The following is a 27087-nucleotide window of genomic DNA, read 5'->3' on the forward strand; positions in this document are numbered from 1 at the left end:
GTGTAAAAATCGACTTCAAACTTTTCCCCTCGAGACCCAGTATTAATGTTGGGCAATGCGCCTTTAAGGAGTACTGTAGACATTTTTTTGTTTTTACTTTAATTTTATTTTTGAAAAATAATAAGAGTAACGGAAGATAAAACAAAAAAATCTAAAATTTGCAGTTATTTTTAGATATTTCTTGCAAACATTTTGTTAAAATCAATTTTCCACACTAATTTAGCCAAAAATTTCTAATTTTCCATAAGTAAGTGATGAAAATCGCTGAAAATTCACGAACAGTCTCGAAAATCAGGAAACTAAATTTTTCTTTAAAAAAAAGTTCCATAAAATATGGAAAATTTGAAGGAAAGAAAACTCAGATAAAACAAAAAATTTTTTGGTATAAAATCCATTAAAATTCAGAAAATCGAATTTTCGGCGATTTTCAGAGCCGGAAAATTGCACAATTTACCTAAAACCACGTCAATCCGGATCACGACTCATAAAAGTGGTATTCTCGTGTAGCTCAGTGCAACAGGATGCAGTAAGTCGGGCTCCTCAGCTAAGATTCTTCCCATCTGGAAGAATTCCTGTGTTCCTTTGTCCATCTCTCACAAAAGAAGAATGAATGAAATCTAGAACTAGTAATTTGAACGTTTTTAATGCTAGCTCACGTGAGACGACTCAAAATTGATGGCAGAACCCTAAAAAATGACCCTTTTTCTATTTCTAGTGGTTTCCAAAAAATTATTTTTTGGCCAAAAAAAAGGACAGTCATTTGATGGCTGAAAAAACAATTGGGCAAAAATAAAAAGTTGTCTAAATTTGTTAGAAACGGGTAATTCATATATGTATAAATCAGAAAAACTAGATGAAACCCGTCAAAAACTATTAAAAAGTGGCAAAAATGGCAAAAAAGTGGCAAAAAATCACAATTTTGAAACTTCTCTAAAATAATTCATTTTGTAGCTAGATGACTCAAAATTGATTTCAGAACCCTAAAAAGTTGTCTTTTTTAAAAATATAGTAGTTTTAAACATTTTTAGAAAAATAATTTTTTGTGCCGAAAAAAAAGGACAGTCATTAATTAGATGGCTGAAAAATTGGACAAAAATGAAAAGTTGTCTAAATTTGTTAAAAACGGGTAATTCATATATGCTGAATTCAGAAAAACTAGGTTTAACCCATCAAAAACTATTAAAAAGTGGCAAAAATGGGCAATTTATGGCAAAAATTCACAATTGTTAAACTCTTATAAAATGGTTACCGGCTTCCAATGCAATAGGGCGCAAAAAAGGTATATTAAAAAATATGCATATTTCCAGAATCCGGCACCAAATGAATACCAACTACCCACCACCACCCAGCCACGATCACCATGGCCATTAACTCTTCCAAGAGAAGTAAAACTTATTTTAAGTTCGTGTATCACGTATCCATATGCGAGTGAGAAAAATCGCCATATTTTACGCGCAAAAAGCACCTGCGTCTCTTTTTCTCGCACGCTGTCTAACGCCTATGCAAAACGCCTATGGTGAGAGAGCGTGTGGAGAAGAGAGAGCTGGCGTTCTCATCAAATCATGGATACGTAATAATCAATTGTGAACGCCAAAAAATCTATTACGGGAACACAAAATTTGAAGAATGCGTATTGCACAACATATTTGACGCGCAAAATATCTCGTAGCGAAAATTACAGTAACTCTTTAAATGATTACTGTAGCGCAATTTAGAAAATTTTGAAAATCGAAAAATTCAACAGTTTTCTGAATTAAAATTTAGTTAATCAAATTTAAAATTATTCAATTATCAATATTCTATCGATAAAAAAATTATTTTAATCCATTCGATCCCGTAAATCGACGCTACCGTAGTTTTCGCTACGAGATATTTTGCGCGTCAAATATGGCGTGCAATAATGGCAATAAATACCTGATTTTATATGTTCTCAATTTTGGTACTTGTGTATTATTTCCCCTCATTTTAATATTATCCATTTTAATGAAGATAATAGAAATGTCCTAAATTGAATTTTTTCCGCGGATATAACTTAAACTTTCGAAAAAAATCTGTTTTTTAGAATTGATTCTGAGACAACACACACTTATAAATAATTACGAGCATTATAATTTTGAGTCTTCTATTCACTGAAATACATGTTTTAAAAAAAAGATAGTAGAAATGTTCAAAATCGAATTAATTTCAAACAAAAAAATTTTTTTCTCCGAGCTTTTTAAAATTTTCAGACATGGCTCTGAGACAACACAAACTTATAAATAATTACGAACATTATATTTTTGAAATTGTATGTCACTGAACTAAATTTCAAACAAAAAAAGAGAGCATAGATTTGTCAAAAATCCAATTTCTACGAACTTTTTAAAATTTTCGAAAAAAAATCTGTTTTTTCAGACATGGCTCTGAGACAACACAAACTTAGAAATAATTACGAACATTATATTTTCGAAATTGCTCCAGTTGTTGAGCCGCTCCGATCTCTGAAAATTCGTAGAGTTTTTATTTATTTTTTTCAGAATTGTTTTTTATATTTTTTTTTGTATATTTATCAACAAATATTAAATATCAAATTAATTCATATATTCTATCTATATTTAAAAAACAATAAAAATTCAACAAGAACAACAATAATTATAAAAGATTCCTATTCCTGAGGCCCGCCACCCATTGGGCTCATAATTAATTTGGAGCATTTCGTCGTCGGCTCCGCTGGGACGTCAAATTGCTCGGCGAGCTCTTTTCCAATGACTTGTAGATCTTCTGAAGGGACTTGGATAGTTTGGAGCACAGCTTTCAGGAATTGAGACGCATTTTCTCTGAAAAAAAAATATTTGTTTTTAATATTTTTCCTCAAAAATCAATTTTTTCCACCACCTACTTTTGCACAATAACACACGCATTCGGACCGGCGTCAAATGTATAAGCAGCTCGAATTCCTCCAATATTAAACTCTTCAACTGTGTCGATTAACTGCCACGATGCTTCATTCAAATACCGAATTGGCGGCGTAGAATCCATGCAAACCGCGTGGAATTGATTGCTATCGGCCATGATGACGCGTGCGAGCTGCTCGAAATTCCGTGAAGTATACGCTTCCTGGATTTGTTGGATTCGTTGAGGAACTATCGATTCAATGCGATGCTTGAGAAGTTGAGATGTTTCTCGTGATCTTCGCATTCCTTCACTGGAGCCCACTTTTTTGCGGCCATCGTCGAAGACTAGAATTATGCAGTAGAGATCTTCCCAGTTGGCGGCGGCTTCTGTTCTCTGGAAATATAGTTTTTATTTTTTTAAATTTAATTTTTTTAATTGATTTATTTTTAATTTTCCGTAAAATCGAAATATACAAATTTTTCAAATTTTTAGTTATTTTTTGAGAAAAAAATCGAAACTTTTTTCACTTTTCCAGGGTTTTATTATCTGAAAATTCATTAATTCAGTTATAATCTCTACATTTTTCAGAAAAATTATTATTTTTTAAAACCAGAGGTGATGAAGAGTTATAAAATTTTTCGAAAATTAATTAAAAAAACCATTTCTGGCCGCCAAATTAAATCGGTGGCCGAAGTTTTTCCAATGGTTGATTTTTTAAAGGAAACTTAATACGAGTACACTGAACTCTAAGAATGCGTATTGCACAACATATTTGACGCTCAAAATATCTCGTAGCGAAAACTACAGTAACTCTTTAAATGACTACTGTAGAGCTTGTGTCGATTTACGGGCTTTCGAACAGAAATTCGTTTCGAAAATCGAGCCCGTAAATCGACAGTCATTTAGAGAGTTACTGTAGTTTTCGCCACGAGATATTTTGCGCGTCGAATATGTTGCCTAATACGCATTCTCAGAATTTAGTGTTCCTGTAATAAGTTCCCTTAAAAAAATCAAAACCATTGAAAAAGCCTCGGCCACCGATTTAATTTGGCGGCTGGAATTGATTTTTTTTCAATTTTCGAGTATTTGTATAACTCTTCGTCTGCTCTGTTTTGGTTTTTTCTCATTTTTGGGAAAATTTTCAAATTTTTGATTGTTTCCGCTTTGTGCTCGGTTTTTATTTTCTAATATATGACCTTTTTCACTTAAATTGAGTTTTCAGACGAAAAATTCTGAAAAAGTGAACAATTTTTCTTTTTTTTTTCTCAGAAAATGACTAAAAATGTGGAAATTTTCCAATTTTTGATTTTACGGAAAATCAAAAAAAAAAAAGTTTTTGTAAAAAAATTTCTGAAATAAAAAAAACGGAAAAAAATCCTGATCACTGCAACTTTTTCCTCACGAGGGACGAGGAAAAGTGGTTTCTAGGCCATGGCCGAGGGGCCGACAAGTTTCAGCGGCCATTTATCTTGTATTGTTTTCCGCTTGTTTTCTTTCGTTTTTCATCGATTTTTTTCGTTTTTTCTTAATAAAACTGATAAATAAATAATTTTGCAGATGCTAAAACAATTTCCAAGTAAAAAAAAGTGTATTCAGTGGGCAAGCAGCGGTGAAAGTGGGCAATGTAAAATTATGGATTACGGGAATACAAAACCTAAACTTTTTCTGAAACATGATACATATGCTGCTTAAATGCTGAGACTACCTGATTTTCATAACGAGACCGCTGAAAAAGTTTTGAGGTTTCCAAAATTCAACTTTTTTGGTGAAAAAGTCGAGATTTTCGCACAAAAAGTTGAATTTTAAAAACCTCAAAACTTTTTCAGCGGTCTCGTTATGAAAATCAGGTAGTCTCAGCATTTAAGCAGCACATGTATCATGTTTCAGAAAAAGTTTAGGTTTTGTATTCCCGTAATCCATCATATTGCATTGACCACTTTCACCGCTGCTTGCCCACTGAATACATAATTTTTTTACTTGGAAAATGTTTTAGCATCTGCAAAAAGTATTTATTTATCAGTTTTAATAAGAAAAAACGGGAAAAATCTGTGAAAAACAAAAGAAAACAGGCGGAAAACAAAGCAAGATTAATGACCGCTGAAATTTGTCGGCCCCTCGGCCATGGCCTAGAAACCACTTTTCCTCGTCCCTCGTGAGGAAAAAGTTGCAGTGTGATTTTTAGAGCTTTTTTTGTCATTGTAGAGTAAAAAAAGTGCCAAAATCTCGATTTTTTGCTCCAAAAATTCCAATTTCCACTGAATTTTCTCGACTTCCCGTACCACAGCCAAACAATCCGATCCATCATCCATCTCCCCTTTCCTCCAATGCACCAATCCTCCATACATGCTCCGGCAGGCACTTCCTGATCCAATTCTTGCGAGCCGATTCGCTTGAGAATCATCTAGTCGTAGAATCCGTTGAATTGCCAATGCAATTGCAGCAAATCCGGCGGCCGAGGATGCCAGCCCAGCTGCAACCGGAAAATTCGTAGTCGAGGTGACGTGGAAATGGTAGAAGATCGGCGGAGGATCATTTCCATTTGAATCCGCCGATGATGCTTCTGCTTCTTTTCGTTTCCTCTGAAGTCGGAGAGCCTCATCGAAGACTGTTTGGTATCGTTTGTTGGAGCTCAGTTCCACTGATTTTCCATTTATTTCTACCTGGAAAATGGAGAATTTAGGAATTTTCTGAAGAGTTTTTTGTGGCTATTTTGAGAAATCAGTGAAAAATTTAAAATTTTTAATTCAGGTTCCGCGGAAAATCACGCAATAATTTTTCCTAAAATTGCAAAAAAAATTCAAAAAATAAAAAATTTCAGCTTGAAAATAATTTAATAATTTTACTTCCGAAATGTCGAAAATATATTTTTCAAAAACAAACCCTTATTTTAAAGAATTATAGATCAAGAGTCAGTGGAAAATCTGGAATTTCAGAGTTTTTTCTGTGATTTTCATTATTTTAAATTTGAAAATATCGAAAATATTGGAAAAATCAAATATTCTAATAGAAAAAGTTGTTTAAAAAAAAAACTCAAATTAATTTAAATTCCTGAAAAAAATTGAAATTATCCCAATTTTTTACATTTTTATTCGAGAACCCAAAGCATAATATTTTTCTCGGAATTTTAGAAAAAAGTCTAAAAATTAAAATTTTTACAAAATTAATTTTTTTGAAAAATGTGAAAACATTTAAAGGTGGTGTAGTCGAATTTTTTTAGTGCTTTGTTAGACTCAAAATTGTCTGAAAACACCGAATTTCATAATGAAACTTCTTGAAATCTTTTCAGAAAAAAGTTATGACGGCTCAAAAAATGGCTTAAAGTTAGTTAAAATCGGAAACTTGACTTGTCAGCGGCTGGACACAGTTTTTTTTTGAAATCACCGTAAAATTTGAAGTGTACAAGTTGATTATCTCGCGTTTTAAACTTCATTAAGGTATTTTAAAGTCGATGGACGGCGAGTTTTGGCTCAAATAAATTGAAAATCCATCGCCGTCCATCGATTTTTAAATACCTTAACCAAGTTTAAAACGCAAGGTAATCAACTTGTATACTTCAAATTTTACGGCGATTTCAAAAAAGTAAGTTTCCAGACAATTTCCGATTTTAACTAACTTTAAGCTATTTTTTGAGCCGTCATAACTTTTTTCTGAAAAGATTTCAAAAAGTTTCATTATGAAATTCGGTGTTTTCAGACAATTTTGAGTCTAACAAAGCACTAAAAAATTCGACTACACCACCTTTAAATTTTTTCACATTTTTCAAAAAAATTAATTTTGTAAAAATTTTAATTTTTAGACTTTTTTCTAAAATTCCGAGAAAAATATTATGCTTTGGGTTCTCGAATAAAAATGTAAAAAATTGGGATAATTTCAATTTTTTTCAGGAATTTAAATTAATTTGAGTTTTTTTAAAAAATAACTTTTTCTATTAGAATATTTGATTTTTACAATATTTTCGATATTTTCAAACTTAAAATAATGAAAGTCACAGAAAAAACTCTGAAATTCTGATTTTCCAATGACTCTTGATCTATAATTCTTTAAAATAAGGGTTTGTTTTTGAAAAATATATTTTCGACAAAATTATTTTCAAGCTGAAATTTTTTATTTTTTGATTTTTTTTTGCAATTTTAGGAAAAATTATTGCGTGATTTTCCGCGAAACCTGAATTAAAAATTTTAAATTTCGGGAAAAAATTTTTAAAAAAAGAATTTCAGTATAATACAAAATTTAAAAATTTTGCTTTTTAAAGAAAATATTAAATTTTGAATTTTTTAAGGTTTGTTTCAAAAAAAAATCGAATTTTAATTTTTTTTTTTATTAAAAAAAATGGTTTTTTAATATTCAAATTCATGAAAAACTACGATTTTTGTCTTTTTCACTTTTTAAAAATATTACCGAGACGCGAAAATTACGATTTTCGCGCCAAAAATACATTACCGGGTCTCGCCACGACAAAAATTTTTTTGTTAAAAACAAAAGATGTGTGCCTTTAAAGAGTACTGTAGTTTCAAATCAGAATTTATTGATTTTCCCTAGCGGAAAACTATGAAAAATCAATTTTAAAAAATTCTGAAACTACAGTATCTTTAAAGGCGCATCACATCTTTGCATTTTGCATTTAACAAAAATTCGGTCGTTTCGAGACTCGGGGTACCGTATTTTTTGCGCAAAAATAGCAAACTTCGCTTTTTTGGGTAATATTTATGGCATTTTTTGAGGGAAAAAAGTCATTTTTTCTCAAATTTTTCGATATTTTTCATGGAAACCAGATTTTTCAACAAAAAAAATTTCCCGCTCCAAAATTCCGCGCTACCGTATGCTTCCCAACTCCAGGAACCATCCGAATTGTCGTCTCCGCCGTCAGCCGATCCACGGTCAGTGAAATCGAATCATTGAGCGGCAGAATGAGTAGATCATCTCGTTTTCCCCAATACTTGACAAGTGCAATGTTCATCGGAACTCGGACCGTCGCCTCCGCCTCCGCTGCTCCATCGTCTTGGCTCATTCTGGTGGCAAAAAATCTGAAAAATTGCTGGAAAACGGAGTGACCAAAAAAAGCGGCAAAAATCTGGAAATCCAACAGGAACAAAAAAAAACTGGAAAAATGCCCTAACAAGCTAAATTTACATGTAAATTTATATAATTAAATTTTTGTATAATCTAAAAATCCATAGGATTATGCTATACACGTAGACATTAAGAACTTTGTGAAAAAAAAATGAATTTTTAGGGGTAAAAAGGTAAAATAGGGTGTATTTACGCGGGAAAGAGAGATGGAGAGAGAGACTAGAGAAAAATGCGAAAAAAATTGGGAAAAAAAACGATAAAATAAAAGATTATTCCTCGTCCATCGAGGTTCTTCTCAACACTGGAACCGGGAAACCGTGTTTCGAATCCTTGGCTGGCCATTCGTAAGTCTTATTGATCAGCTCATCATACTCAACACTGTACAGGTTCTGGCGAATGAACATTTCCTGGAAAAATTCAAATTTTTTATAAATTTAAAACTGAAAAAAAAGCACAAACTTTTAACCAATTTTACGAAATTTTTTAACAAATTTTTTGAGAAATTGCTAGTTAAAAATTAATTAAAAATTCTCAAAAAATCCCAAAATTTTTGACAATTTTTTAGGGGAAAATTGCGTTTTTTAACTTCTCATTTTCCTTTTTTTTGAGATTTTTTTCGGAAATTTCGGGTTAAAAATTGAAATTTCTCAAAAAATTCCAAAATATTTGAAAAATTTTAAGATTTTTGACAATTTTTAGGGGAAACTATTATTTTTAGAATCAATTTTTCACTTTTATTTCCAAGTTCAAGGTCAAAAAAATCGAAATTTTCAAAAAATTAAAATTTCCCAAAAAAAAAAAGAAGCAAAATTTCTCTTTAAAAAATTGAAATTTCCAGAAAAATCCGAAATTTCCCGAAATTTCCCGACATTTTCAACCCGAAATTCAGAATCAGCATACTTTAATTAACAATTTTCAGCTCATTTAAACGAAATATCGTAGAATCCGGTGCCAAGTACGCAAACACCGAAGCTCTGCGTACTTCTGAGGCTACAGTAACCCGGAAATTTTCAAAATTGAGCTAGAGACTCCAAAAAAAAGACGACTAGGGGCGAAATTTTACGAGGAACTCGAATTTTGCAGTGTCGATTAATCTGCGGCTCGTGTGTACTCCCCGAGGAGAAGTTTGCGTTGTTTTTGCAAGGAAATTCACGTTTTAGGCTAAAAGTAGTCCATTTTTGCTGATTTTTTGATTTTTAACGATTTAAATCACCTAATTTATTGATTTTTTAAAGTTTTTAGTGAAAATAAATGAATTTACTGCTGAAAATGCACTAGAAACCAGAAAAATCGTACTTTCACCGGAAAAAAACCTATGAAAATGAGCAATTCGAATAGTAAATTCGGAAATTCTCCTCGGGGAGTACACGAACCGCGTAAATCGACACACGGTCATATTTTTGCATTCGAAAAAAAATGTGAAAAATTATATTTTCAGCAGTTTTTTTCGGAAAAATCGTCAGAAATAAGTAGAATTTTTCAATTTTAGGCATAAAATTGTCTAAAAATCATTTTTGAAGGTATTTTTCAAAATTTTTTCATGTTTTTCAGCTAAAAATGCTTTTTTCCATGAAAAATTATTCTTTTCCTCGAGGAGTACACGACTCGCGTAAATCGGTACACGGCCATTTTTTGCATTAAAAAGTGAGGAAAATCAATTTTTTCGGGTGGGGAAAAGTCTTTTTTTGTCATTTTTAAAAATGTTTTTCATCCATTTTTCATGTTTTTTCAGCTTGAAATGCTAGGAAAATCGAAATTTTCCCGATTTTTTCCAAATTTCCACTCAAAAAATTGCTTTTCTCTCCGAGGAGTACACGATTCGCGTAAATCGACACATGGCCATTTTTTGCATTAAAAAGTGAGGAAAATCACTTTTTTTCGGGGAAAAGTTTTTTTTTTTGGTATTTTTCAACAGTTTTTCATGTTTTTTTCAGCAAAAAATGTCTAAAAATTGCAGGAAAATCGAAATTTTCCGACGTTTTTTTTTTTCAAATTTCCACTCAAAAACAACCGCACCATATCATCGGGTTTCGGGTGCAAAGTGGCCAAATCGTGTCGATAACAATACTCGCCAACTTCTACGGCAATTTTCACCGAAAGTTCTCGAATATCCTTCAGACGTGGATATACACGTGAATACGTGTTCAACGACTTCTCCGATACGGCTTCGGCGACCATACGGGCGGCCAGAAGGAACAGCTTGTCCGGAATGTTTTTGGTACGGAAGAGGACGGCTCCGAGAGCAACACCCGGGAAGATGTAGGCGTTGTTTCCCTGTCCTGGCTTATAGAGTTTTCCATTCATTTCGACATTTTCGAACGGGGATCCGGAGGCGAAGAGGACGGCTCCCTGCAAAAATTGGGTATTTTTGGAGGGAAAAATAACTGATTTTTCAGATTTTTCATTGAAAAATGATTTTTAAGATTAAAAATTGACATTTTTCCAAATTTTTCCATAGAAAATTAATTTTAATTCCATTTAAAATCATTTTTCCACGAAAGAGCTGAAAAATATAAATTTTTATTAAATTCTAAAATCATTTTTTCAACTAAAAATCTAAAAAGAATAAATTTTAAAATTGACATTTTCCACAATTTTCTTCGAAAAAATTAACTTACAATTGGAAGAAATTGTACCTTTTTAAAGATTTTTCTGTTAAAAAACAAAATTTAATTCAATTTAAAATCATTTTTCCGTAAAAAATCTGAAAAAACGACGCAACTTTAAATTATAAAATTGACTTCAATAAATTAAAAACTAAAACATTATTTTAAAATGATTTTTTTTTAATTAAAATTGGCATTTTCCAGATTTTTTAAAGAAAAATAAATTTAAAATATTCTCTTTGCCGTGGAAAATATTAATTTTCAATTAAAAAAGGTTAATTTTTGATTTATAAAGTCACTTTTTAAAAGGTAAATCTGAAAAAAAACGGTCAATTTTTGAATTTCAAAATAATTTTTCCATGAAAAATCAAGCGAAAATTGGCAAATTCTACATTTCTCAACTAAAAAAGTGCAGATTTTCTCCATATTTTTCCAGTTTTTTTTTCCAATTTTCGTTATTATTTTTATTACTATTTAAAAATTACTTTTTTCCCAGATTTTTCATTTAAAACCGCTCTAAATTCTAAAAATTGATATATATTTTAGATTTTAAAATTTAAATTTTCAGATTTCCAGATTTCTCTTTGAAAAGCGACTTTAAAATTACTATTTTTCAGGTTTTTCATTGAAAAATGGCTCTAAATTGTAAAAATTGAGATTTTTTAAGTTTTTTATTTGAAAAAAAAAACATTTTTTCATGGAAAATCTGAAAAAAAAACGGTTAATTTTTAACACAAAAAGTCCGGAAAATTATACATTTGGATTTAAAAATTTTTGATTTTTTTTCCATGAAAAAGCTGGAAAATAATAATTTTTAACTAACTTTTCATTGGAAAAATCTGAAAAACGGCGAATTTTTGAATTTAAAAATTCACTTTTCCATGAAAAATGCAGTAAATTCAGCTCAAAAAATCTGAAAAATTCAGATTTTCTCCATATTTTTCCAGTTTTTTCTCTAAATTTACATATCCCGTACATTTGTGCAGCGATAAGCCGTCTCCGCAGTGCATTCTGCTTTACTTGTAGGGTTGGACAGTGCAAAAATGATTGGCCTCGGGTTCAGCCGAGCCATTTCCTTAATAATATCCTCCGTAAATGCTCCAGCCACCGTAGATGCTCCGATGAGTGCTCCAGGCTTGACAGTCTTCACAACTTCCAGCAGATTCTTGGTATCCGGAAGATCTTTAGCGAATTTCACATGTCTCTCGCCAAGAGATTTACTACGAGACGTCGTGATGAGTCCTTCAATATCAACCATATAAATCCGACCGCAAGCTTCTTCCTCCGACAATCCCTCGTCCATCATCTGTCGGACACACATTTCGGCGACTCCGGTGGCGGCTCCACCGGCTCCGAGGAAGACGATCCGTTCCTGGGAGAGCTTCTTCTTGGTGATACGAGTTGAGGCGAGCAGGCCGGCGACGACGACAGCGGCGGTACCTGGAAATTTGCAAAAAAATTTTTTTTACAAAATTTATTTCTAACTATTTTTTAATTTTTTTTTTTAATCAAAAATTTCAAATCTGAAATCTGAAAACAAAAGAACTTTTAATTTTTAATTTTTAAAACTATTTTTTAAAGACCTTTTTTTTTTGTTTCCTATTTTATATTGAAAAAATCCAAATTTCCTGGGAAACTATTATTTTTAGAATCAATTTTTCACTTTTATTTCCAAGTTCAAGGTCAAAAAAATCGAAATTTTCAAAAAATTAAAATTTCCCAAAAAAAAAAAGAAGCAAAATTTCTCTTTAAAAAATTGAAATTTCCAGAAAAATCCGAAATTTCCCGAAATTTTCCGACATTTTCAACCCGAAATTCAGAATCAGCATACTTTAATTAACAATTTTCAGCTCATTTAAACGAAATATCGTAGAATCCGGTGCCAAGTACGCAAACACCGAAGCTCTGCGTACTTCTGAGGCTACAGTAACCCGGAAATTTTCAAAATTGAGCTAGAGACTCCAAAATAATTACATGGCTAGGGGTAAAGAAATTTTACGGAAAACTTTTACGGCGGAATTTTGCAGTTAAAATATAAAGTTATAAAGGAATATATCCCCTCAAATTTGCTTCACTATTTTTTTGAAACTCCAAAATTCGAGTTTCCCGTGAAACTTCACCCCGGGCTGTACTTTTTTTTTCGAGTTACTAGCTCAATTTTGAAAATATCCGGGTTACTGTAGCCCCGAAAGTACGCAGCGCTTCGGTGTTTGCGTACCAGACACCAGATTCTACGAGATTTCTTCGTCTAAATGAGCTGAAAATTGGCGCACAGGGCAATAAAAGTATGCTGATTCTGAATTTCATATTTGAAAACAGTGAAAATTCAGATTTTTTTTGAAAAATTTCGGCCAAAATGCAATTTTTTTTCTCAAATGTGCATTTTAAAGCCTTTTTCTCCGATTTTTTCGCTTTTTTTCCTCAATTTCCCCCCTGCCAAATTCTACCTTGAATATCATCATTAAACATGCAATATTCTCCCTTATACCGATCCAACAACCGATACGCATTCTGATTTCCAAAATCTTCAAATTGAATCAGCGTATCCCGTCCGAACCGCTTCGTGGCCGCCTTCATAAAATTATCGACGAGCGTATCGTATTCGGGACCTCTAACACGCTTTCTACGGAGCCCCGTGTAGAATGGATCGTTGAGCAGCTCGCTGTTATCAGTTCCCACGTCGAGAATCACCGGGAGACACCATTCCGGGCGAATCCCTGCGAGCGCAACGTAGAGTGCAAGTTTTCCAACGGGAATTCCGATTCCATAGGTTCCCAGGTCGCCGAGGCCGAGGATCCGCTCTCCGTCAGTGATCACAATTGCTCGGACGTTCTCTGTCGGCCAATTTGCAAGAATCTGATGGATTTTACTAATACTATTATCATTAATAGTAATGTAGAGACCCTTTGGGTTACGGTAGATGAATCCGAAATGCTGACAGGCTTGTCCTACGGTAGGAGTGTACACAATTGGCATGAGCTCCTTCACATTATCGCAGAGCACTCGGTAGTAGAGCTTCTCGTTACGATCCTGCAACGAGTCCAATTGAATGTACTTGGCAAGGTTGTCAGGTTGCTGGCGGAGTTTTGTGATGATACGGTAGGCTTGTTGCTCTTCGGTCATAAATGCGGGTGGCAGAAGCCCGTGAACTCCGAGATATTGACGTTCGTGGAGGGAAAAAGCCATTCCCTTATTGAGCCCGGGCGACTTGAGCAGGTCGATTCCTCGCTTCTGGGGTGTGGTGCGTTCCGGGCGGTAGAGCTTGTGAAGGGCCAGAGTTTTGGGATCGGAGAGATCCGGCTCGTTTTTGTCGCTCAGGCATCGTGTTGATGTGGAGAGACGGCGGATGCTGGAAATTTGGGGATTTTTGGTTTTTCATTGAAAAAAATGGCAAAAATTCAGATTTTCCCGGAGAAACCCATTTAAAATGACCGAAATTCAAATTTTTCGGAAAAAAAAATCCATAAATAATGGCTAAAAATTCAGATTTTCATGGAAAAAATTTATTTAAAATCGTTAAAATTCAGATTTTCCAGAAAAAAAACTATTTAAAATGGCTAAAAAGTAGATTTTCACGGAAAAATGTATTCGAAATGGCTGAAACTCAGATTTTTCTGGGAAAATGCCATTAAAACGGCTAAATTTCAAATTTTCCGGAAAAAAATCCATAAAAAATGACTAAATATTCAGATTTTCCCGGAAAAATCCATTTAAAAGGCTGAAAATCGGATTTTTTGGAAAAAATTTTTTTTAATGACTAAAACAGTAGATTTTCACGGAAAAAATGTATTTGAAATGGCTGAAACTCAAATTTTTTAAATATAAAAAATGGCTAAAAATCAAGCTTTCCCAGAAAAATCAATTAAAAACGGCTGAAATTCAGATTTTCTCCGAAAAAAATTCATGAAAAATGGCTAAAAATCGGATTTTCTCGGAAAAAATCCCTTAAAAACGGCTGTAATTCAGTTTTTTCCAAAAAAAAATCCATTGAAAATAGCGAAAATTCAGATTTCTCCTGGAAAAACTCATTCAAACGGCTCAAATTGAGACTTTTTCCCGGAAAAATACATTAAAAATAGCGAAAAATCTGTTTTTCCAGAAAAAAAACTATTTATAATGACTAAAACTCAGATTTTTCCGAAAAAAAATTGATTACAAATGGCTTAAAATCAGATTTTCCAGGAAAAAATGCATAAAAAATGGCGGAAAATTCATTTTAAAAATGTTGAAATTTTAGATTTTCCCGGAAAAAATCCATTAAAAATTGGCTGAAATTCAGATTTTTTCGGAAAAATCCACCAACTGCGGCTAAAAATCAGATTTTTCTGGAATAAAACCATAAAAAATGTCAAAAATTCATTCAAAATGCCAGAAATACAGACTTTTTCGGAAAAAAATCTAGTAAAATGGCTGAAATGCAGATTTTCCCGGAGAAAACCATTTAAAATGGCTGAAGTTCAGATTTTTTTAGAAAAAATAAATTTAAAATGATTAAAACTCAGATTTTCCAAGAAAAATTGGGCAAAATCGCAGAAAAATCGCAGAAATTGAAATTTTCATAGGTTTTTATCGAAAAAATCTACAAATTTTTTAAATACTCGTCAAAATTCGTAGACTTTTTCAACGAAAACCTGTAAAAATTTCAATTTCTGCAATTTCTCGCAGAAAAATCGATATTTTACGCATTTTTGCCGAGACCATCTGAATTTCACCCATTTTTCATAAATTTTTTCCGAGAAAAGCAGAATTTCAGCCGTTTTAAATGGATTTTTCCGGGAAAATCTGAATTTTTAGTCATTTTTAATACATTTCTCGAATTTCAGCTAATTTCAACGCAAAATCCTCCCTACCTGGCAGGCGAAAGACGGCTCAGCATTTTTCGTGATTCCCGCACGGTTGTGAAACCCAAGAGCAAATGAGAATTGATTCTGAAATGAGACGGAAAAATGTAAAATTTCGATAAAAACTTTTTTTTTTGAAACACGTGAAATAAAAACGGTGACAATTGATAAGAAAAATGAGTGCATTTTATCAATTTTTATTCAGAAAAAATTATGGAAAACCTGAAAATTCGGGAAAACTCGCGGTGAAACTGGAGAGACAATTGCCTGAGAAGCCACAAATGGGGGCGCCCGTCGTCTATCGATCCACGTATTCTTTCGGGATAAACTATGTGCGAGAGATCTGCACTCAGCGGAGAGACGCAGGGAGAAAAAGAAAACAAAAACACGGGCGGAACTCTTTTCTTGAAAAAATGAATTTTTATTTCAAAAAGTAAGATGGAAAATCGTTTTTCCTTCGAGTGGCGGCGAAATGAGTGCTTGGGGGAGCAAGTATGCGGTGAGAGGAGGGAAGAGGGAGAAAAAGCGAGAAAAATGATGTTTTCCCGTGTTTTTTTCTTGTTTATAGCGATATTTTTCGATCAAGGTGGCCTTGTCATCGAATTAGCCGTGATCTTTGGGGTTTTAATTGGAAGAAACAGATATTTTAATGCGATTTTTTGAATTTTCCACAAAAAATAAAGAAATTAGTTTATTTTTCCTCTCGAAAACCGACAAAAACTCAAGAAAATAACGAAAATCAATGAAAAAAATAAAGAAAAATTGTCGTCAAATGTGGCGCATTGGCCGCAAAGTACGCAGTTGCCGTGTCAATTCACCGGCGCCAATTCGAATTTTGAAAGGTTTTTTCATTAAAAAATAGCTTTTTAAAGAGAATTTCTGGATTTTGAACTGTTTTTTCATTAAAAATAGCTTTTTAAAGAGAATTTCTGGATTTTGAAAGGTTTTTTCATTAAAAAACAGCTTTGAAAAGAGAATTTCTGGATTTTGAAAGGTTTTTTCATTAAAAAACAGTTTTTTAAAGAGAATTTCTGGATTTTGAACGAGTTTTCCGGTTATTTTCAATATTTTCCCACTCCCAACGCAGCTGTCAGCTCAACACGTGTTCACAGGAAGTCAACAAATCGGATAAAGTGATCTTTGGCCAATTTTTCTGATTTTTCGACGGAATTATTTGATAAGAATGCGATTAGTGTGTTGGCATTTGGAAAAAAAAAGGTTTATTAGATAAATTGATCAATTTCGGGGAAAACATTTAAAAGTTTCTGCAAAATAATAGGGAAAAATAGCGAAAAATATTTAAATGACAAAAAAATACAGAAAAAAAACAGAAAAACAGGGATAATTAGAGATTCTTCGACTTTTCGTACAAAAAAAAACTGGGGGGAAAAGAGGCGCAGAGATCACATATTTGAGGGTAGACGGGCGGGAAAGAGAGAATATATTACATTTTGACAAGAATTTTTTGTCAGGGACTATTTAATAGTAAATTTTAAAAAATCGAATATTTATTTATTTATTAAAGCTATTTTTTGAGATACGCGTTCAGTTCTCGCTTCGTTTTCAGCCTGTTCCGTGGATGGCGGACTTCTCGGCCATCTTCCAGTCGGACCGTGTACTCGATCATCTGTCCTTTTCCACGGAAGTACGCGTCGTAGACTTGCTTGTCGTCCCACACTACTTTTACCTGCAAAACAAATTGGGGAATTTATTGATTTTTTTGGGGGTTTTTAGGACTTTTTTATAGTATTTCCGGGCTTTTTCTTTATTTATAATTTATTTAAAAAAACAGGAAAACCCATTAAAAATGACTAGAAGACTTGAGTTTTCCCTAGAAAAATCGTGATTTTAAAGGGGAAAATCTGAATTTCGGCTGTTTATAATGAATTTTTCCCGAAAAATCTGAAATATTCAGCTGAATTTTAGCTATTTAAAAACAATATTTTCGAAAAAAAAAATCGGATTATTAGCAATTTTAAACAGATTTTATCGGGAAAACCTGAATATGAGCCATTTTTAATACATTTTTACAATTTTTTTGTAAAAATCTGCACAATTTATAGTTTTTTTTTCGGTTTTGGCCTGAAAAACTATAAATAAGACGATTTGTGTGTTAAAATACCGAAAAGAATTGCCCGAAATTGAGGATTTTATCGAAAACCTTGTCCTCGAGGACTACACGAGCTCTTTAACTCCAAAATTCGAGTTCTCCGTGAAATTTCACCCCTGGCTGTACTTTTTTGGAGGCTTTAGCCCAATTTTGAAATTTTCTCGGTTACTGTAGCGCCAAAAGTACGCAACGCCGCGGTGTTTGCGTACCAGGCACCAGATTTGACGACATTTTGTTTAAATCAGCTGAAAATTGGTTCACAGGGCAATAAAATCACGCTGATTCTGAATTTCGTATTGAAAATGAGAAAAATTCGATTTTAAACACTAAAAATTGTATTTTCGGCGTTAAAAAATCGGAATTTTCCACATTTCGATTAATTTTCCAACATTTTTAATATGAAAATCAGAATCAGCATGATTTTTTAGCCCCGTACTTCATTTTTCAGCTCATTTAGACGAAATTCCGTAGAATCTGGTGCCAGGTACGCAAACACCAAGGCGCTGCGTACTTTCGGGGCTACAGTAACCCGGAATTGTGAAAATTGAGCTAGAGACTGCAAAAAAGTACAGCCAGGGGTGAAATTTCAAGAGGAACTCGAATTTTGCAGCAAAAATCATCGAAAATTTGAGGAAATTGACGATTTTTTTTGAAAATTTCAATTTCCTGGTGGAAAATCAATATTCCCCAGCATTTTTAATATAAAATTCAGAATCAGCGTACCTTTATTGCCCTGTGAATTAATTATGAGCCAATTTAGACGCAATTTCGTCAGATTTGGTGCCAGGTACGCAAACACCATTGCGCTGCGTACTTTCGGGGCTACAGTAACCCGAAAATTTTCAAAATTGACCTACAGACTCGAAAAAAGTACAGCCAGGTGTGAAATTTCACGGAAAACTCGAATTTTGCAGTTAAAATACCGTTTTAATGGTAAAATGTATGGTGGGAAGTTCAAATTTTTCAAATTTTTTGTTGCAAGATATACTCACTCTCGCCCCATACTGATGATCTCCGTTCTCACAGAACAGGCATTCACACGAGATGATATCCTCCACGTGATTATCACGACTACAGCTATTATCAAGGAAGTCAACGACAACGGTCTCCTTCTTATCAGCTCGTACGATGGCTCCTCTCGTGAACAATTTCTGCGGCGGCTCCACCACGTCCTCCACAAATACAAAATCGCCGACTTTCACGTTAGTATAGGCCTGCTGCTGCGTCGTCTTATTCACGAGATACGAGTGCTCGTGCTTATGACAGATCATCACAACGCCACGTGGATAGTCACGAACTTCACACACAAATCCAACACGGCGAGCACACGTGACATGAGCCAGTGTTGGAAGCGATGTGGTCGCCTGCTCCTCAATACAGAGCACACACGGAGCCAGACCCTCGTCTGTTCGATGGCAGACGACACATTCCCAACGGGAATTCTCGTAGAGATCGCCGAGCTCCGCGCGATACTCTTCGCTGAGCCGCCGGGGGGGCATCCGTGGGGTCTCCGATTGCTGTCGGGGCGATGGCTCGACGAAGCATGCTCCAGGCCGGTTTGGGCAATCAAAAATGGCTCTTCGATTGAAAAGAGCACACGCCACGTGAGCCCACGTCGAGTCTGTGCCGATTTGGCACGGGATTAGTGCTCCGCCGCGGAGTTCGCAGAGCTGGCAGGACGTTGTTCGGATCTCGACGTCGGTTCGGTTTCGGCATCGTGGGCAGCGCCAGGGCTCTCCGGAGCTTGTGACGTCATCGTCGTCGCCGCCGCCGCCGCCGCCGCCAGAGCAGCAATGAGAATGGACGGTGACGTGGCAGTTGGAGCAAGTGAGCAGACGGTCCAGCGGTGGTGGCGGCTCGTGGTGATCCTCGTGCTTTTTGGTGTCGGTTTTCGAGAAGCACCATTTTGGGATGAGCCGGCGAGATCTGGAATGATAGAAATTGAGAAATTGAGGAGAAAACCAATTTTTCAATGATTTTTTGAATTTTTTACACCAAAAAATCAGCAGTTTTTCATCGAATTTTAAGCTAGAATAGGCTGAAAATCTTTGTTTTTAGTTAGAATTTTCAATTGCAGGGTTGAAAATTTCGAAAATTTCTGAATTTGGTGCATTTTTAATATGAAATTCAGAATCAGCGTACTTCAATTGCCCATCGCGCCAATTTTCAGCTCATTTAGACAAAATTCCGTGAAATCAGGTGTCTGGTACGCAAACACCGTGGCGCTGCGTACTATCGGGGCTACAGTAACCCGGAAAATTTGAAAATTGAGCTAGCGACTCCAAAAAAGTACATGTATGTGTGAAATTTTACGAGGAACTCGAATTTTGCAATAAAAATAATGAAAAATTTGTGGAAAGTCGTGAAAACCTGAGCTTTTCACAAAAATTTCAATTTCCTGGTGAAATATCAGAATTCCCAAAATTTTAAATATGAAATTCAGAATCAGCACACTTTAATTGCAATGTGGACTAATTTTCAGCTCATTTAGGCAAAATTGTGTAAAATCTGTGTCAGGTACGCAAACACCGCGGCACCGCGTACTATCGGGGCTACAGTAACCCAGAAAATTTCAAAATTGAGCTAGAGACTCCGAAAAAGTACATGTATGTGTGAAATTTTACGAGGAACTCGAATTTTGCAATAAAAATATTGAAAAATTTGTGGAAAGTCGTGGAAATTCGAGATTTTTATTTAAAAAAAACATTTTTTTTCAATTTTCCAGCAACTTACGAGTTAGGCACCGTATGATTGATAGCGTTCATGTGAGGCGGCTGAAAGTACTGGCAGACGGCGCAATGCGGCCATTCGGCTCGCCGAGCATGATTGAATTCTCGTTCCTGGTAGAAATCGATTCGTGTGTCCGAGCGAAGAAGTTCTGAAATTTGTATTTTTCCAGATTAGGCCCAAAATAGACATTTTTTTAATTTCGAAAAAAAAGGCTGAAATTTGCTAAAATCTGAAATTTCACCAGCTTCTTTTTTTCGCGGCAGCTGAAATTAAATTTTCTGTCTGATTACCTTTTTTGTGGCATTTTTTGGTCGTTTACGCCGCAAAAAAGTGCCTAAATTAACGAATTTACTCTTAAATTTAACAAAAAAAAATTATATCGAAGATCTATTTTTTTTTTTTTGGAAAAAATTGCAATTTCCCAAAAAAATTTTTCAATTTAAATTTAAAAAAAAAGGGCATTTTTTTCTGAAAAACATCCAAAAATCGCCAACGAAAATTTCCTGCAAATCGGCAAGTTGCCGGAATTGAAAATTTCAGGCAAATCGGCAAATTGTCGGCATGGAAATTTTCCGGCAAATCGGCAAATTGCCGGAATTGAAAATTTCAGGCAAATCGGCAAGTTGCCGGAATTGAAAATTTCAGGCAAATCGGCAAATTGCTGGAATTCAAAATTTCCGGCAATTCGGTTAAATTGCCGGAATTCAAAATTTCCGGCAAATCGCCGGAATCCAAAATTTCCGGCAAATCGTCAAATTGCCTGAATTGAAAATTTCCAGCAAATCAGCAAATTGCCGGAATTGAAATTTACCGGCAAATCGGCAAATGGCCGGAATTGAAAATTTCCAGCAAATCGGCAAATTGCTGGAATTGAAAATTTCCGGCAAATCGGCAAATGGCCGGAATTGAAAACTTCCGGCAAATCGGCAAGTTGTCGGTATTGAAATTTTCCGGCAAATCGGCAAATTGCCGGAATTCAAAATTTCCAGCAAATCGGCAATTTGCCCGAATTTAAGATTTCCGGCAAATCGGCAAATTGCCGGAATTTAAAATTTCCGGCAAATCGGCAAATTGCCGGATTAAAAAATTTCCGAAAAATGGGCAAATTGCCGGAATTGAAAATTTCCGGCAAATCGTCAAATTGCCTGAATTGAAAATTTCCAGCAAATCGGGAAATTGCTGGAATTCAAAATTTCCGGCAAATGGCAAATCGGCAAATTGCCGGAATTCAAAATTTTCGTCAGATCGGCAAGTTGCCGGAAGATTTTTCTTCGGTGCTCTCAGAGATTCAAATCCTTACTCGTCTCCTTCTTATACTTCCGCAAAAGCTCATCATAATCCGGTCTCAGCTGCCAATTGTGTACAGTATATCCAGCAGGCAGAGCCCTCATGAAGCTCGATCCTTCCGTCGCTTCCTCGGATCCCGATGATCCCGACGATCCATCAGAATCCGTCGCCGTCGATGATGCTCCGAGTCGTGCTCTTTTTGCGATCTTCGATGCATCGGCAAGGCTCTGCCGCCGCTTCTTCGGCACCTCCTTCTTCTTCTTCGGAATCCAGAGCTCCCGACCGCCACCGTACCAGTATGTCCACCAAGTCGTGTACTCATCCGGCCGATATTTTGCCATAAAATGGGTCATATCGATTTTCACCGAATCCTTGTTACAATCACACAACACCGCATCCTTTCCATAGTCAATCCATCTCTGAGAGGCGAAGTTGGTGGATTCTGCGAGGTTATAGCCGAGATTAAAGCCCATATGATAGCCACGAGGAAATGTAATAATAAACTCATTCGGCCTCTGAACCATCGTTGCATACGGTATCCCGGCCTGCCTCAACAGCTCAGGCGTCACCAGGTAGGTCTTATGCCTTAGGAATGCCTTACATTGTGGTGCATACTCATTCTGATATGAAAACTGTTGGCTCATAAACCGCTCGAATCGATCAGCATGCTCCGAGCTGATTGCAAACCAATATTTCGGGGCTCCAAAATGAAGGAAATTAATGGAATATAAATCCATGTCCTCGGCGTGCCAGGGAAAAGTGGTTTTATACATTCCAAAATATAGATATACTGTATTAACACCCTTAATCTCGTAATTCGTGTCCTCTAAAATTGTGCCCAGCCGATTCATATTCCACTCTTCCACTTGAGCATCGTAGAAGCTTCCCTCGGTGTCGGCTCCGTAGATCGGTTCTCCGTGGAGAATGTTGTCAAAGTAGTGCTTTTCGATTTCCGAGCCTTTTAGATCGGGCCGCGGGTTACGGTATTGGGCAGAGTTGGCTAGCGTGCGGAACTCGCGGACTGGCATTTTTCGTCGACACGTGACGTTTCGTTTGAAGTAGGCTCCGGGCTTTTCGGTGGCTTCGATTGTTTCGCGGGCCGGCCTGCAAAAAAAAATATAGTAAAAGTTTTTTTTTGCTGAGATTTTGACGAAAATTTCCGATTTTTCCTATACTTTTTTAATCGATGAAAATTAGAAAATTATTGACTATTGATTTTTCTAAAAATAAAATTTGAAAAAATCCAATTTTTTTCCATATTTTTCATTTTGAAATTTTTCTTTAAAAAATTGATGGAAATTTCTGATTTTCCCTATTTTTTTAAAGGAAAATCGATAAAAATTTCTGATTTTTCAATAATTTTTTTGCTTTTGTGAGAAAGAATTCCGATTTTTCCAAAAAAAAATCGAGAAAATTTCTAATTTATTCCATAGTTTTCTAAGAAAAATTTAAACTTTTCTTATTTTTTTGAAGAAAATCGAGAAAATTAAAAAATAGAAAAAAATTCCGATTTTTCCTGTTTTTTTTCTAAAAATAATTTTAGAAAATTTTCTATTCATTCCTTTTAAAAATTTCCAAAAAAACAAATTTGGAAAAAATCGATAATTTTTTTTAAATCGATTTTTTCAATCTCCTTTCCAAAATTTCTGTAAAATTCCAAGAGATTTTTGCAGAATTTTTCGGGTCTCGCGACGATTTTAACGTCATTTTTCTCAATTTTTCTCGATTTTTCCACAGTTTTTCAGCTTCTTCTCCTCCACACATACTGTGTAATTTCATAGTCATCAACATCTGAAAAATCCTTCCTTGTCGGCCGTGGCGTCCAACCTTCGGGCGCCACAATTTTTGCGATTCCGGCTTTCAGATGACCTCCGTTTTGCTCGATTTTCTTGATATATTGGCTAAAATTCTTGAATTCCCGCATTGTTGGGTAGAATGTTAGCACTTCTGAAGTGCCGGTTGGCTCGTGGAGTGGATGATCTTTTAGATGTCTGAAATTAAATTTTTTCTTAACATTTTCAAAAAAATTTCGAAAAATTTTAAGGTCAAAAACCTCCAAAAATCAAAATTTTTCAAAAATTTTCAGACATTTTAAATATATAAACTCAGATTCATCGTACTTTAATTGCCCTGTGAACTAATTTTCAGCTCATTTGGATAAAATTCCGTAGAATCTGGCGCCAGGTACACAAACACCGAAGCGCTGCGTACTATCGGCGCTACAGTAACCCGGGAATTTTCAAAATTGAGCTAGAGGCTCCAAAAAAGTAGTACCAGGGGTGAAATTTTACGGGGAACTCGAATTTTGCAGTAAAAAGCATTGAAAATTTGGGGAAATCGTGAAACCTGGAGGTTTTTAAAAATTTTTAATTCCGGGTTGAACATCAAAATTTCCAACATTTTTAATATGAAATTCAGAATCAGCACACTTTAATTGCCCTTCGAGCCAATTTTCAGCTCATTTAGACGCAATTTCGTCAAATCTGGTGCCAGGTACGCAAACACCGAAGCGCTGCGTACTTCTGGGGCTACAGTAACCCGGGAATTTTTAAAATTGAGCTAGAGACTCCAAAAAAGTGTTGCCCGGGGTGAAATTTCACGGGGAACTCGAATTTTGCAGTTAAAAGAGTGTAAAGCTCGGCCATGTGTCCATTTGGAGAAGTTTGTACTTGTTTTGTAATTTTCGATCGCTGATTTTGAACTTTTTTGCTTATTTTCAATGTATTGCACAAATAAAATGCTAATTTATAGTTTTTAGGTGAAAACTTATGAATTTACTAAAAAAACTACTTTTAATCGGTAAATACATAGGTTTTCACCTAAAAATTATGAATTTAGAATAAATGAGCAAACAACATTTGCAATACAGCAAGAAAAAGCAAAAAAGACCAAAAATCAACGATGAAGGAGTCTAAAATTCGAAAAAAATTACACTTCTCTTCGGGGAGTACACGGGCTATTTTTCCAAATTTTAACTGCAAAATTCGAGTTCTCCGTAAAATTTCACACCTGGCTGCTCTTTTTTAGAGTCTCTAGCTCAATTTTGGCAATTTCCGGGTTACTGTAGCGCCGCGGTGTTTGCGTACCAAACACCAGATTCTACGGAATTTTGTCTAAATGAGCTGAAAATTGGGTTAAAAGGCAATTAAAGTATGCTGATTCTGAATTTCATATTAAAAATGCTTTTCAATTTTTCATTGCAAAATTCGAGTTCCCCGTAAAATTTCACCCCGGGCAGCACTATTTTGGGGTCTCTAGCTCAATGTCTAAAAATTCCGGGTTACTGTAGCCCCCGATAGTACGTAGCGCCGCGGTGTTTGCGTACCAAACACCAGATTCTACGGAATTTTGTCTAAATGAGCTGAAAATTGGTGCACACAGGGTAATGGGAGTGTGCTGATTCTGAATTTCATACTTAAAATGCCCAAAAAAAAGGTCAATTTTCCAGGATTTTGTTTTTTTCCGGGATCGAAAATCCCTTACTTTGCCGAAATATTAACTGGCGTCCGTCCATCAGTGAACATGGTAGGCGACAAGGGCCTACTGTCGTTCTCCACGTGGCATGAGCTGGAAGAAGCCGAAGAAGCTTCGGTGGTGAAGAGCACATCATCTGGAAATAAGGGGCCAGATGATGCGCACGGCTCGCTTGGTATCCGGGATGATGGGAAGTGTGTTGTAGTAGCCGCTGATGCCATCTGGACAAAATATCTGCAAAATCCGAAAAATTCGGCAAAATTTTTTTTTTGTTTGGAGAAAAAAGCGAGTTTTAAACTGGCGATGGTCTAAATTAGGTCTCGAATGGGTCCTGCCCCGACTTGTGAAGTTCGTGGTGGGACCCAAGCGGTTACGGTAGCAGGAAGTTTCAGGAAAAATCTGATGTAAGAAACTGTGGAAAAAATTTGCAGAAAATCAGAAAAAAAATCCTATTAAAATTGTTCAAAATCACCTGGAAAAAAAGATCGAGATTAAAAATTAAAAATAAGGAACATGAACATTTCGGGTCCCGCCACGATTTGGAGCACGCTGCTGAGGCTACAGAAAGTCGTGGCGGGACCCAAAATTAATATTTTTTGACATGTTTTTTTTTAACTGAAATGTTGAAAAAAATCACAAAAAATCTCGACAAAATGTGAATTTTCCGGCCAGATTGAGGGGATTTATTAATTTTTTTTTGTAAATTATTGCAAAAAACGCTTGTGTTTAGGGTAAAAGTCGTGGCGGGACCTAAAAAATATAAATCCTTTAAAAAATGCACTTTTTTGGATTTTTTTCCGGAAAAAATTCAAAAATCGCTCAAAATACAATTTATTTAGTCTTTTTAAGTTTTTCCGACTAATTTTTCAGGAAAATTCACAATTTTCATAGTATTTCTCATAACTAACGTTCAAAATTTGAAGGAAAATGACTAATTTTGAGGTAAAAATGACAGAAAAGCTCTAAAAAACTGCTCAAAAATAAGCAAAATCGAGAAAAAAAAAATTTGAAAAAATTGGGAAAATTAAAGAGAGTTTTCCCCATAAATTAATATTTTAAAATATTCTCTGTGCGAGGGAATTTTAGCGGGAAAAATCTGAAAATTTATGGGGAAATTTACGGAAAATCGCTGAAAAAAATTTTTCAAAGAATGCTTAATCGCCTCAAGGAAAACGATATAAAAACGTGAAAAAAGTGACAAAAACGCAAAAAAGAAAGCAGAGAAATTCAGTGAAACGTGCCAAACTGAAGAAGTGCACGAGAGAGTGAGAGAGAGAATCCACACGGCGAGGGAATGACGAGGGATCAGTTGAGCCCGTGAGAGACGCAGACATTAACTGGGAGAAGTGTTTGAGAGACGTTAGACACACACACACACACACACACACACACAGTCTTTTGAGAGTTATATGGGTGGCAGAGGGGAGAAAAAATGGGAAAATGATCGAAGATTAGACGGCTTTCCGCGCGGAAGTTGTCTTCCGCTTTTTGCGGTTTTTTTTTTGGTGGTTGAGGGGATTTTAATCGATAATTTAATATTTCTAAAAATATATTTTAACAAAATTTATTATAAAAATGCATAATAAACCTTTAATTATTAAAGAATCTCCGAGAATTCAGCTGAAAAGAAAATTAAAATCGATAAAATTAGGCTACAGTAACGCCTTAAAGGCGCATGCTCTGAGTTTGAGGAATGGTCCTGCCACGCACCGCAACTAAAAGAGAATTTTGCGTATGCGCCTTTAAATTTACAGTAGGAAATCGCAGAAATTGAAAAATTTTGTAAGTAATAGAAAATTTTAATCGTGAGAAAGTCAGGAAAATCTCGAAAATTTTACAATTAAATTGTTAATAATTTTACAATCTTTGAGCGGAGAATATGGCACCTGCTCACGGAATTCTGGCTTCCCTCATAAATTGAAATGGCAGAGTTTGCCGAACTAGGCCATTTTGGGTCGCAGAAATTTTGTGTAGATTTACGGATCGTTGCGTGTCGCGTCGCGGCTCGTTTTAGATGTAAAACTAAATTTTGTTGTCCGTGTGGAGTACACGACTTTTCCACACGTTGTCCGTCAGGCGATTGTCAATGGAGCGC

At 35.1% G+C, this 27087-nt stretch overlaps 3 protein-coding genes and 1 long non-coding RNA gene across 4 annotated transcripts; 1 reads left to right on the forward strand and 3 right to left on the reverse strand.

Annotated features, from left to right (window-relative positions):
- The first annotated feature begins 430 nt into the window (after positions 1 to 430).
- Positions 431 to 2002, forward strand: linc-74. Its single transcript, NR_101771.1, has 2 exons — positions 431 to 526; positions 1308 to 2002. It is a non-coding gene; the product is annotated as a long non-coding RNA linc-74 (long non-coding RNA).
- Positions 2003 to 2561: 559 nt separating this feature from the next.
- On the reverse strand, positions 2562 to 7898 carry Y48B6A.13 (Diphosphomevalonate decarboxylase). Its single transcript, NM_064565.7, has 4 exons — positions 7691 to 7898; positions 5154 to 5534; positions 2879 to 3267; positions 2562 to 2816 (listed from the first exon to the last, which is right to left on the reverse strand). The coding sequence occupies exons 1-4, from the start codon at positions 7880 to 7882 to the stop codon at positions 2645 to 2647; spliced, it is 1134 nt and encodes a 377-aa protein (NP_496966.1). The 5' UTR covers positions 7883 to 7898; the 3' UTR covers positions 2562 to 2644.
- A 101-nt stretch (positions 7899 to 7999) lies between these two features.
- Positions 8000 to 15478, reverse strand: men-1 (Malic enzyme). Its single transcript, NM_064567.7, has 5 exons — positions 15401 to 15478; positions 12998 to 13899; positions 11527 to 11990; positions 9961 to 10293; positions 8000 to 8351 (listed from the first exon to the last, which is right to left on the reverse strand). Exons 1-5 carry the CDS (start codon positions 15424 to 15426, stop codon positions 8214 to 8216), a joined length of 1863 nt encoding a protein of 620 aa, NP_496968.1. The 5' UTR covers positions 15427 to 15478; the 3' UTR covers positions 8000 to 8213.
- Positions 15479 to 16601: 1123 nt separating this feature from the next.
- On the reverse strand, positions 16602 to 25226 carry jmjd-2 (Lysine-specific demethylase 4). Its single transcript, NM_064568.6, has 6 exons — positions 25002 to 25226; positions 23285 to 23509; positions 21532 to 22622; positions 20235 to 20379; positions 18494 to 19427; positions 16602 to 17078 (listed from the first exon to the last, which is right to left on the reverse strand). The coding sequence occupies exons 1-6, from the start codon at positions 25211 to 25213 to the stop codon at positions 16917 to 16919; spliced, it is 2769 nt and encodes a 922-aa protein (NP_496969.2). The 5' UTR covers positions 25214 to 25226; the 3' UTR covers positions 16602 to 16916.
- Between the last annotated feature and the right edge of the window lie 1861 nt (positions 25227 to 27087).

This window comes from Caenorhabditis elegans, chromosome II (genome assembly GCF_000002985.6).
Source record: "Caenorhabditis elegans chromosome II".
Lineage (NCBI taxonomy): Eukaryota > Metazoa > Nematoda > Chromadorea > Rhabditida > Rhabditidae > Caenorhabditis > Caenorhabditis elegans.